We start from the raw sequence: 13,909 nt of genomic DNA, 5'->3' as shown, positions 1-13,909 counted from the left end.
CAAAATACTAAAAAAGCATCTAGATACATTACAAATGTATGAAATGTAACTGAAGACAGTGGGGGAATAAGATTCTAACCTAAGTCACTTTGAAAATGAGTGGAGTCTGTAAAACCAAAACCAAAAGGAACTGTGCACAAATACTGTGTACTAATTGATAAAGTTGCTCCCTATGTACATACATGTTAATAATTCTGAAACTACTGTACATATATTCTGGAATTGAACAATGAAGTAAATGGATGACAGATGCCAGGAGCCAAATATTTCACTGTTGAAGTGGGAGTTAATAGAAAGCACAGCTAGACTGATTCACGTATAATGTACTAGAATTGGAGCCATCAGTATGAACTCATGTTTAGCTTACTATATATGCAGAAGGCTACATAAAGAAGTATTTATGGATATTTGTATATACATGGATTACTATATACACATATATCTCTCTGCTCTGGCAGCTGAGAGGGCTTAGAAGCAATGACATCCCAATAGCAATAGCAATGAACACAACTATCACCCAGATCTTGATTCCTAATACCATTCTCCAATGAAAGAATCAGAACTCTTGAAGAAATGACTGATTCTAGGACTGAGGCAGGAAAGATACAAGATAAGCCTGAAGCATCTTGTAGTGCCAGAAAGCAAGTGTTTACATATGCATGCACACACACACACACACACACACACACTCATACACACAAACTCTCTCTCTCTCTCTCTCACACACACACACACACACATAATGAGGGATATATCAAAGGGTTAAAGGAACCAACTGAAAATCTATCAATGGCCGAAGCTAGCACAATTTATACAACAAAATAAATAAGGTAGCACTGGGTTACTATGCAATAAAAAATAAATATCTGTGAGTCCATTCTGATAAAAATAAATGACTGACTAAATAAATTAATAGGTAAGAACAGATAAATATGCCATGCAAAAGGATTTCAAATAATTTATATAGATACTCTGCTCATAAGCAGGTGGAGAATAATTTCCCATTCCTTAAATGCACACTGTGTATAGTGACTTTCTACCAGAACGCAATATGGAAAGGGAGGACAAAAAGAGTAACTTTCCCATGCAGAAACCTGACAAACACCACCAAAAGCCAAGGGATTAAGGTCAACATCAATAGCAATGATTCATGTTGGTCCTATGTGCCCTTGGTAGGATATGATGAAAATGGAATCTGACCTCTATGGTTTTCCTCCTCAAAAATACATCATCCCAGTCTAAACCACAGGAAAAATATCACACAAATCTCACCTGAGGAACAATCAACAAAATATATGCCCAATACTCTTCAAAACTCTTACCATTATCAAACACAATGGAAGTCTGAGAAATTGTCACAACGAAGAAAAACCTAAAGATATAACTACAAAATATAATATGATGACTTGGATGGGGTCTTGAGATAGAAAAGGGACATTAGAAAAAAACCTGAGGAAACTTGAATAAAATACGGATTTAGTTACTAATAATGTATCAATATTGGTTTATTAATTGGGACAAATATACTAATATAATATGTTAATGACAATTAAAAGGTCTATAGGAACTCTCTGCACTACTTGTCAACAATTCCATAAACCTAAAACTGTCCTAAAATAAAAAGGTTTATTTAAAAAGTTAAAATAATCAAAACAGTATTTTTAAGTGACTTGCAATTTTAAAATAAAAGCACATCTTTTTTCATCTTTTTTTTTTTTTAGCACCGGCAACTCAAAAATAATCTGTTAATCAGATTAAAACTTAAATTCCAGAGAGTAGATCCTAAGAGTTCTCATCACAAGGAGAACATTTTTTAATTGTATCTGTCTGAGGCGATGGATGTTAACTAAACCTGTTGTGGTAATCATTTCATAACATATGTAAATCAAACCATCTTAAACTTATACAGAGATGTATGTCAATTACTTGTCAATAAAACAAGAAAAGATAAAAACAAAACCAAAAACTTATATGGCTGTCATGAGAGATGGGCTTTGCAGTGAAAAGTCCTTGCCTGAGGGGTCAGGTATTTCACAAGTGGCAATTTCTAGGTCTAGATTCTTTAGACAGCCGGTAGAATGTGAGAACCACTAGATGGGTTATTGTAGAGAAAGTTAGCCAAGAAAAAATATAGTCAATCTTGGAATACACACTTTACGTATAAATCAGTGTTTATTTTTAGAATTTAACTTATTTTTTTCTCAGATTTATCAATTATTGGATTTGGTCTTGCACGGCCATGACTAAAGAAACAGCATAAATGCAAAAAAAAAAAAAGTCTTGGATGTAAAACTCCATAGCAGTATAGAGGACAGCAGAAATATAATTTCAAAAATTTTTGCATAACAGAGAAGAAAATTGCCATCCTGCAATTTATTAAAAATAGAACACATGATCTCTAGTGTTTAAAAAAGAACTATGAAAAATAGCTTTTTTGGTTTTGTAAGTTAAAATCAAAATGGCTAAATCTTACTCATTTAAAACATAAAATTTTAAAGTAACCCTGAAAAAATCCTTTTAATTAAAAAAGTATTTTGGTTATTTACCTTTTGGGCCCAAACACTAAAACCTGTTTTTATAAGAAAAGATATAGCTAATAAGTCATTTGTGTTACTTTTTCCCACAATGGTTCAGAATACTAAGCAATCCTACTGACTGGTTTCTGGTTTTAATGGCTTTACTCCTGAACAGATAATAAGCATTCAGTTATTCTTTTGTTTATTGCAAATTATGTAAAGTACAAACGGAACATTAGCTCAGTAAAACATGTAGTTTGGGAAGAACTTTAAAATGCTGAGTTGTTGGAATTGTAGAGATAGTACAAATATTACTGTTAATAGATCATTTAAATGCTTTATTTGGTTTTCCCTTAAATGCAATTGGTAATATAATGCACCTGTTTGCTTCATTGATGCTGACAGGCAATACAACGTATGTTCAAACTTGAGCCCATAAGACTTTTTGATGGGGTCAAGAGGCTGAAATCTTGAACATTTTTAAAAACAAGAGCCAGGGGCACCTGGGTGGCTCAGTCTTTGGGCATCTGCCCTCGGCTCCGGTCATGGTCCCAGGGTCCTGGGATTGAGCCCCGCATCGGGCTCTCGGGAAGCCTACTCTTCCCTCCCACTCCCCCTGCTTGTGTTCCCTCTCTCACTGTGTCTCTCTCTTTCAAATAAATGAATAAAATCTTAAAAAAAAAAGAGCTAACATGTTCATCTTTGCCAACTTATCAAAAAATTTTTCTACAGGAATATTAAACTAAGTCTGAGCCTAGTACAAACTGTTTCATATGCCAAGAGCAAGCTCTTGGGTTGCTTTTAGAAGAAATGCTATTCATCCTTTTTCTAAAACACTTTCACCATAAGTATGTAAACATCCAGGGACTAGGAGTGGTGAGAAATAGCGACATGCATCACATGGAAAACAGTTGCTAGCCCTAAATCAACATATCATTTTATCTGCCAACAGAATAAGTGCTTTATAAACTTCAGCAGTATTGTTATTCCACATGGATAGCCTATTTTTGGATTCTCTAAATGCAATCAATCAGTGATTTATGTCATCTGTGGTCATGGAAGTTCAGTATGTTTAGAGAAAAAAAATCCTCCTCTGCTTAAACTTTCACCATTGGATACTTCAATTTGGAGGCAACAGATAATCCTCTCCCTTTGGTTAAATACGAAAATAATGCACAAAACATGAGCTTCTATCTTTCAAAAAAGATTAATCACTTTCATTTTACTTCTATAACCATAGAATCCCTACAAAATAAAAATCCCTGAAGCATGTTGCATGTAAAGCAAAACAAAATTACCCTCCTCTTCACATACATTTAATAGACTGCTTCTACTGACAAAGAATTAAGCCTATATTTCCATTAAAATGAATTTCTCCATATATAACTTACACACTTAAATTAATACGGGCATACCTCATTTTATCATGCTTCAGATACTGTATTTTTTTTGTTTTTTGTTTTTTTTTACAAATTGAAGGTTTGTGGCAGCCCTGCCTTTAGCAAGTCTATCGACACCATTTTCCCAACAGCCCTTGCTCACTTCATGTCTCTGTGTCACATTTTGCTAATTCTCTCAATATTTCAAACTTTTTCATGATTATTATATTTGTTATGGAGCTCCGTGGTCAGTGACTACGACTTGCTGAAAGCTCAGATGATGGTTAGCATTTTTTAGCAATAAAGTATTTTTTTTTTTATTTTGTATCTCCTCAGGAAAACATAGCACTATTGAGTAACTATTACATCCTATGGAGAATTCCAATATTTGGTCACAGTGTTAAGAGCAATAAAGTATTTTTAAATTAAAGTATATACATTTATTAGACATAATGCTATGGCACATTTAATAGACTACAATGTAGTATAAACATAATTTTTATATGCACTGTGAAACCAAAAAATTCATTGGCTCACTTTATTGCAATATTCACTTTATTGTAGTGGTCTAGAACCGAGGCCACAATATCTGAGGTATGGCTGTAAAGTTTGAAAATACCTTTTTGTATTTGTTAATGAAATTCCTTGTATTATCAGACCAAAATCCATAAATTTTTAGTAAATTATACTTCTACAGCCCAGTTCTTTTGGGAATTGTAAAAGGGCAATTAAATCATAACAAGAGGGAAGTAGTAAGTTTAGGAAGCTGTAAGTTTGAACTAACAGGATTTGGGAAAAGAAAAGAGAAAAAGCAATAACAAAGTTAGAAATAAATGGTAGATTGTGAAAAATATTACAAAATAAATGCAAGGTGCTAAAATAAATTTATCTGACAAATTTGCTATACTATACTGCACAAGGGGATTACACTCCATTTTATGTCCTAATTCATTCCATTTGGTGACTTTTCTCTCCAAGGAAATTGTGGGATAAAATTGTAAGACTTTGAAATGGATGAAAGATTATGGGTATAGACAATAAAAAACAATACATTTTTCTAGTATGTCCTTCTCCTTACCTGATTCTGTGGAGGCTCTGGGTCTTTCATTGACTTTGAGCTGTTTAGTAACTATGTAATTCATAGACATTGATAGTAGTACCAATGATTCCAGTCCATATATTGTACCCATTTGAATGTAACTGATTATTACCCTATGGATATTGGTCAGCTTTACCAATTTTTGCCTCTCTTTATAACTTCATTTCAGCATCTCTTATTTAAAGGAGGGTTTAAATTCTCCCTTGAACTGGTTGTAATACTTTACTGGTTCTCTTACTAATTAGTGAGTTCAATAAATCTTTGATATATGTTCATTTTATATCTGTATAAGAGCCATGATTATAACTTTTTAAAACACTGTTATCCTTTAACATCATATACTAGTTCTTGAGGAATGTCAAAGACAAAACAGGGTTTTCTTGACAAAGTTCCTTGTTTCCTTGTTTCTCAAGTGAATAAAACCATATAATTAAATAGTAACATCAATTTTTGAAGAGCAAATCCCTGTGCATGATAAAAAAAAGTTAATCATGTCTTATTTATTATAGGATGATGTCCCGCACTTTCCACAGAAGTAGAGTTGGGAGAAACTTCACGACAGTCGTGATCACACAAATAATACAACACAGGAGAAACAAGACGGGCCAAGACTGGCATGAGAAGTGATTTGAAGATATTTTGTTGCATAGAATCGATCCCTTTTCTAGTTCAGATGGTACAGCTGGCAAAACCCACCTCAACAGATTTGGAAAAGGCCTGCGCACTTAGCATGCTTTTCTTCCTGTCTGACACCCTTAGAGACTGCGAAGCTGCCTCTTGACACCTTGAGTTAGTTCACACTCCCATGTATGTTGCCTCCGGCCTTCAGCAGCTAACTTCCTCAAGTTTCGGGGAACTGCTCTAAACTGCTCTTTAGAAAGTTTCAAAAAATCATTAAGTTGAGTCTTTAGTTCTTTATAGCTTCTCAACCATTGAAGTTGACGATACTTTTCTGATAAATACATATTTAAATTAATAAATTTCTCATGATGAGGGGATTTTTAGCCAGTGTGGTGTGCTGGTTTCCAATTATTCATCTGGAAAATGTGATATGTTAAATGGATTAGCTTCTCTACAAAAGGTGTGACAATCAAGCTCTGGAGGTACTTGATTTTGAGAAGTTCCTTCAAATTATATGTATTTTTTGAATAAATGTTAGCATTATTTCAAAACAGAAATCACTGCAATATGAAATTATTATGCCTACCTGAGTTATCAAATGTCTTTCAAGTGAAGAACACATACTTTCTTTTAAAAAGCTTAACTGTAGGGGCGCCTGGGTGGCTCAGTTGTTAAGCGTCTGCCTTCAGCTCAGGTCATGATCCCAGGGTCCTGGGATCGAGCCCTGCATCGGGCTCCCTGCTCAGCGGAGAGCCTGCTTCTCCCTCTACCTCTGCTGTTCCCCCTGCTTGTGCTCTCTCCTGTCAAATAAGTAAAATCTTAAAAAAATAAAATAAAATAATTTAACTGTAAAAATGATTTTGAAGATTAGTAAAAGTAGACTATTATAAAATATCTCATCTTTTATTTGGTCAAAAATACAAATTCTATTCTGGGGTGCCTGGGTGGCTCAATCGGTTAAAGCATCTGCCTTCGGCTCAGGTCATGATCCCAGGATCCTGGGATCAAGCCCCGCATTGGGCTCCCTGATTAGCGGGGAGTATGCTTCTCCCTTTGCCCCTCACCCCACTCGTACTCTCTCTCACTCTTTCTCTCAAATAAATAAATAAAATCTTTTAAAAAAATACAAAACCTATTCTAGAAAAATAATACATTAAAAACCAGAAAATATAGAATGAAAATTCCATTTTAGCTTTTGTAGAGGAGACTCTATTGTCTCTAGTTTTGATTTAGGTCTAAACAATATTGTCTAATGTCATGTGGTTATAATTCTGTCTAATTATAAGACTGAATTAAAAAAAATCCAGACTTTGATCTGCAAAGAGTTGCCCAAACTTTAACAAGAAATGTTAAATATATTAAAAATGTAAACACTATGGTTTACTTGAATTTTAGTGTATACTAAATAAAAGCAAATGTTTGCTAGCACAGTTTTAACTTCAATGCTTCTAACATTTATAAATATTGTTCCTTATTGTTTGCTGATTTAACTAACATGCAGAAAGAGAGCAAAAGTGAAATAAGAGCACAAGTGGGAAAAAAGCAACTATCATTTTATGGCTCACACTCTCAACATGTTCTCAATGGAGAAGAATTTGAGTATATATTTCCTAAAGACCGAATGGATTAATGTCTACAAAAAGAATCCAACTAGTAATGAGTTAACAGTTCACTAATTAAGGTCATACTGTAAAGAGTGATCATTTGTTGGTTTAAAAAAAAAGAGCTAAAATCTAAATATCAAGCAATATTAGATAAAAACCCTATGTGATACTAAATCCCCCAAAAATGTTTATGGGCAGTTCACACATACTTATAATTTTAAACTGAAAGTCAGTGATGAATCTCACAAGCTAGAGAGATTTTATACCCCTAATCAACCAAAAATTTTGTTCTTGAGAGTAAATGAATAAATAAAACTCAGAAATTTATTAACAGAATTTTCCTCTTTACCTGTATTATAAAAATTGGGGGTTTTTCATGATATATGTAGTTACTCTCTAGAAATAACATTGAAAGAACACTTTAGGGCAGTGTTTCTGGAACTTCAGGGTACTTTGAATTACACAGGCATCTTGTTAGAATACAGATTTTGATTCTCTGGATCTGGTGTGATTTTGCATTTCTTCCAAGCCCCTAGGTGTTGTCCCTGTTGCTTATCAGAGGACCACATTGAAGGAGAGTGCCCTTTCAGAACCTCGAATGCAAAGGCACAAATTCTCACCCCTGTTCTCACATTAAGCATTCACAATTGTGTAAAACAGGTACGTTTAGATTGCACATTCATAATAATGGAGAAAATAAGGATCTTTTTCCTGGATAAGAACTACAAATTTAAAATAAGATTTATTTTAAAAGTTCTGGGGTGCCTGGGTGGCTTAGTCAGTTAAGAGTCTGCCTTCTGCTCAGGTCATGATCCCAGGGTCCTGAGTTCGAGCCCTGCATCTGGCTTCCTGCAGAGGAATGCTGAGCCAAGCACGTCAGCAACCACAGAATCCTAAAGAGAAATTCTGCTGGCGTACACATTGAAAACAGTGTCTGCCTCCCTTTGGCAACATTAACTGTTTTAATGTATTCTACTCAATCTCTGCATCAAAATTCATTAAACTGAATTTTAAAGTTGGTGCTCTAACCCTCCAATTTTTTTACACCATATATTTTGTTTTTTCTAACCGGAACCCAGACAATCAACCTGGTTATTTCCTTTCGTTCTCTTCTCCATGTGCCTTTGGCAAAACTTCAGCCACCTCCAAACATGCAAACTGAAGATGTTAGAGACTTAATTGGGTACTAGGCACTCTGATTTTCCTTTCTAGGTGGTATTTGGCAACAAGTGTGAGCTTAAGTACGGGTACACCGTTCCGAATAAATTTTCAGTGGCACATTCAGTAGGCCACTCAAACTGGGTTTTGAATGGATGCATGCATGCAAGAATAAAATATTTAGAGAACAAGATTCTATCTTTCTGAGGAGCAATATTCAAACCAAATATCTGGTACTTCCATGACATCATCACCAAACTACTTCCCAGCTCCCTTCACCTAAACAGATTCAGATAGCTAATTTAGTGACCACTGTGGTTTGGCTTCAGATCAAGTCTTATGGAATCTATCCACAGATTTATCTGCAAGTTCCCAAATACCATTTGCAGACAGTCCAAAGACACATCCTGTGACACAGAGCACCCTTGAATATCTCCAAAATAAATCCAGACGTCTAAACGGTTTTCCAACAAAAATCTACCATATATTTTATTTGTCAAGACAGCACTTTGCTTAATGGCCTTTACAAGTAATGTCTTTGATGAGCATTTATCACATGAATGAAAGCCAATTTAGTACAGATTGTTCTTTCCATAAGAGCAATGATCATGTCTTATTATTTTGTGCACATGTTTCTCGTTTATTGGGATATCAACAAATGTTTGTGAGTGAAAATAAATAGCCCTAGGTTTGTGCAATTTCACCTTCATTTTCAGGATGACTGAGTTGTTATAAGGTATTCCTCTATCAACGAGGAACAAAAAACATTTTGATAACATATTATTTATTATCTTGTTTTTGTGGGCATAACCAGTGAATGGGTATAGACTGGAAACCCTACAGTGGATGGTGAAAGCCCAAGTGAATATTCATCCTATACGACAGACTGATTTCAGACTATGTTACAAGGCTACCTTAAAACTCACTTCTTCCATGTAGTTTTTCAGTGACTGTCCTCCACTGGAGGCTTCTCCCTAGAGGCAAAGAGGAAGAGAAGTTGAAAAAGTCAGAGGAAGGAGAAAGAAAGAACGATGAAAGATGAATCATGGAGAGTAGTGAAACCTGGAAACAACACCAAATCCTTACTGTTCTCCCACCATCACAGTTGATATTTATAGGATGGTCAGTTTGGCAACTTTCTCCTCTGAAGAAAATAATTTTTTCAAGGCAACAATATTTCTCTTAAGTGGATTTTAAGTCACATAAACGAATAACCACTTAGAATAGTTAACTAAGGGGCTCCTGGGTGGCTCAGACAGTTAAGCGTCACCTTCAGCTCAGGTCATGACCCCAGGATCCTAGGATCGAGCCCCACATCAGGCTCCCTGCTGAGCAGGGAGCCTACTCACTCTCCCTCTGCTCGCTGCTTTCCCTGCTTGGACACTCTCTCTCTCTCAAAAATAAATAGAATCTTTCAAAAAAAATTAAAAAAAAGAATAGTTAACTAAATCTTAGGACAGAATGCTAAAGGAGATGCATAAAATTTTGTTACTGGGTTTATAAATATGTTCTTAAAGTTAGATTAAGAAAAAAGTCACTCATTCTGTATTCTATAAATCTGTATGAAGATCTAACATACGGACTTCAAAATATTTTATGGGGAGAGTATAGATCATTAGCCTGTCCTTTTCCTAATGTTTATATGAAGGCTTTCTCACCTTGCTTGTACGTTATTAGTAAATTCTCCATTATTTGTGTTTTTCACTAGACTTTCACTGTGTGCTAATAATCACTGAGATTTAATTCATAGAAATTTAAAATGAAATTAAACATATATCCCAAATTCATCTAAACATTGGTGGTCAAAATTGTCAAACAACTCATCAGTTTGAATAAGTTATATTTTTATACTACGTGGTCAGAGACATTTGGAAATAAATTCTGAGATACCATGAAATGATAAATTCTAGGAGAACAGGTGTGTTTAAAAGATAACTAAATAAGTGTGAATAAAGCTTGCATTTGTTCCTAATTTTTCAAGGACATTCCTTTTTTACATTTCAAAAACCCTCCATATATTATCTCATTTGATTGGTTTTTCACTACAACTTGAAGGCAAGACATCCTCAAACCAATCTGATATATAAAGACCCTAAATCCAGAGCGGCTGAGGGAAGTGCTTAACTTCAAGTGGCTAGGTATAGGCAAAGCTCTGCTGGGACCGGATTCAACTCTGACACTCCTCTATCTCACTAAAATGAGAAGTTTAAAACATTAAAAAAAATTAAATGTACTTTATTTTTTAAAAATTGTGATGTATACTCCAAAGCACTTTGAGAGGGTTGAAAAAAAGCATGCTCATTTCCAACCAAAAATTAAGCTAGAAATAAAGTGCTGGTTTCCCTAAACACTTAGAAATCACAGATATAAAGTATTTTTTTCCAAATTATGGTTTCCACTGGTGAAAAATTCGTATGCTATAGTTTAAATAGTTCCAAATGCTTCCAAACTTGTGGGCTTTCCATGGATAAGACAGTCAAAGAGATAGGACAGTTATATTTACTTAAACTAAAATATAAACTCTTAGGAAAAATCAAATCCATATAAAACTTCCAAAACGGGAGGAATTTAACTCAAAGCATACGGAGAAGGCTGGAAATTTTCTTCAGATAAACTGCTTTTTCTAGTTGAACTTGCTCTACTATCTTCCTTTATTTGGACAATTAGTCTAGAAAGAATGCTGTGGGCTCTTCTGGTTTGGCTCTTCCCTGTGACAGAACCAGTCCTTTGTGTACTAATGGCCTCCCTCGCCCCCCACTTCATCTGAGTTGCTAGGGGTAAGAAGACAAGGTGGCAAATGGCTGGCTGGTACAGATCTGCTTTCTGGAAGGGCCAGTGTCGGAGGGCTGCCTGGCTGACTTCTGAACATCTGAGGGCTCACGGTGAGGTCCTGCAGAGCAGCCCCTGGGTATTCACTGAAGGGGGCTATTTGTTTCCTTGGAGCTAGAGTGCAAGGGTTTTCCCAATTTGTCTGGACACTTACAGTCTTATGCTAAGACCTGGTAATGACTGAGGGTTTTCTTGATGGTCAGATATAACCAAAGCACTGTGTACGCTATATGGCTTCTTGACAGGCTTGCTTCTTCCCACAGTGCCAGCTGCTTTTCAATATCTGCACCACAGAAAAGGAGAAACCCACACAACACCATTTGTTTCAAAGGCCACACAGACTGGAGTTGGGCTCTAACTGCCATTCAGAAATCAATGACCTGGGTGGCACTGATGAATGAGGAGCATGAAGTAAAAACAATCTGGGAAGAACATACAGAGGAAACAAACACTTTGCAGAGAGGATTACAAATTTGGCACAGGGCCAAGTGCACAAAACAAAGAACAAGATGCGGGATTTCTAATTCTTAGAGTGGGAATAGATGGCTCCCAACAAGAGGCTCCATTCAATATGTTGGTCTCAGGTTCCCTATTTCGGACGCGGGACTGTTGAAACGCTGATGCTGACGTTCCCTCCTTCCCCCGCTGGGGGCGCTAATGAAATAAAATCCCTTTCAAAGCACACAGTTGTCAATTTACGTCATCCTATTCTAAATTTTAAAGAACGGGCATTTTAAATATCAAGTCATTCAACAACATAATATTTTGATAATCACCCAGAAGTAAATCAAAATTATCCAAATGCAAAAACGCAGAGAGAGAAAATAAAGAAAACTGATATGATTACGGCTTACCATTTGGCATGGGATTACGGCTGATAGAGATGAAGGCTGTTGTTGCTCCCCTAGTTATTTTCCATTTAAGAAAATATTCTTAGTGAGACAGAATATACTAGAGACAGAGCTAGGACTAGGCCCACATTCTCCTGAAATCCAACACCGTTTTTCACAATCCCATGCTTCTCTTACTTAAATCAGTATTTTCTATTTCACCTCTTACAAATCCTTAGATAAAATGCATATAGACTTGCACTTTCACATAGAATACATTTATTTGCAAACATTTTATGTCTGAGGGCTACGGTATGAATTTCTTCCAAAGAAATTTTCATGAGAACCCTACTTTCACCAGAATGCTCTTTCTTCCCACCTTTTCAAATGAAATTAAACAATAATCCTAACACAGACAGCACCCTCTTAAGAATATGTAGGAGAAAGGGAGCTTGATAGGAATGGCCAAGGCATATCTAAACCCCAGGGACTCATAAACTTCACCCATTATTTATTCCACAAGTATGTATTAAGCACCTATTGCATGCCACATACTGTACTAGGTGTGGGGACAAAAAGGTGAACAAGAACTCATCCCTACCATAAAAAGTTTACCTTAAGAAGACAGATATACAAGTTATTCGAATATAGAGCAAATGTTACTTGACATAGGTGAGCCCAAGGTGCTATGGGGGAAAGGGCACCTAGCTTTTCATTTATTTAATAAGGTTGTATTGAGAACTCTCATGTGCTAGAAGTTTTTGTAGCCACTGCATACATGTGATCAAAAGGACAAAGTAGAGGAATTTAGGAATTTCCAAGAGGAAATTATTTTTAATCCTAGTCTTAAAGGTTTAGTCAATTAGCCAGATGAAGGAGCTGAATAAAGAGGAGAACTTTTACGAGGAAGGAAGATTTTGTGCAGGGGCCCAGACACAATACAGGAAATACATGAAACCACAAGTATTATAATGAAGAGCACTAGTTAGACTATGCACAGAAATATACTCCATTTTTAGATATAGAGGTATTAACATCATACATCATTTCCTAATTTTATGCTATAATTTCCTATAATACAGCTGCTAATATGATGGTCATATGTTGTGTTTTCTCATTGCATTATTACACAGGATTACTGAATTTGTGGCAGATGTTATAGAAATTGAAGTTCAGCTTTGCAAACCCCAGCAAATTCTACAGGCAGCAATTACCACTGATGTCCAAGAAAATAGGCAGTGATTTTTTCCAATTAGTAAAAAGCTGGGTGCAGTAGTTTGTAATTCAGAAATTTTTGGAAAGCTCAAAAGTCTTTCAAATCATTGATGGAGTCAGTAAGTTAATAGTTACACTTGTCTTCAGACTCATATATTAACAAGTGCTGTTTCTAATTGGCCCTGATGTCTTTCATATTAAGTTAATTTTTTTCTGAAAATGTGCCCACAATCTTATGAATAAATGTTGCACTATTGCAGATACCTCTTTCTCTGAAAATAACACCTTTATCCAATAGAGGAGATACCTGACTGCTTTAGCATTGTTAAGAGCTAAAAGATAGTGACATTTTAAGATAAGATGTTATGATTCACTCTGTCTTTAAGTCCCACTGATGCTGCAGGTTAGGTCTGTACTTGAAATCAGCAATCTAAGGCATGATCAGAAGCCAAATTTGTCCCCTCAGAAGGGACAAATAATACTCAATCCCTAAGCACACACCTAACTGTTAAACTAAAATGAAAACAATTTACGTTTTTCTTCCAATTTTTTTTTATGTTAAACTAAATAATTCCCTTATGGTAATGCCTTTGCCTTAGAGACTTATCTTAAAAAAAAAGTGGAAAAAGACAGGAGCAATTATGGGATTAATGATTAT

General features: G+C 35.5%; 1 protein-coding gene across 1 annotated transcript in view; it reads right to left on the bottom strand.

Moving 5' to 3' along the window:
* The window catches only part of C4H8orf34 (chromosome 4 C8orf34 homolog), a 376,094-nt gene that overhangs the window by 23,988 nt on the left and 338,197 nt on the right, over window positions 1–13,909 (bottom strand). Inside the window, 1 exon segment of the mRNA XM_027577874.1 lies at window positions 9,304–9,351. Within this exon segment, the coding sequence (XP_027433675.1) occupies window positions 9,304–9,351 (48 nt within the window).

This window comes from Zalophus californianus, chromosome 4 (genome assembly GCF_009762305.2).
Source record: "Zalophus californianus isolate mZalCal1 chromosome 4, mZalCal1.pri.v2, whole genome shotgun sequence".
Classification (NCBI taxonomy): domain Eukaryota; kingdom Metazoa; phylum Chordata; class Mammalia; order Carnivora; family Otariidae; genus Zalophus; species Zalophus californianus.
This window is presented reverse-complemented; position numbering and strand designations above follow the sequence as displayed.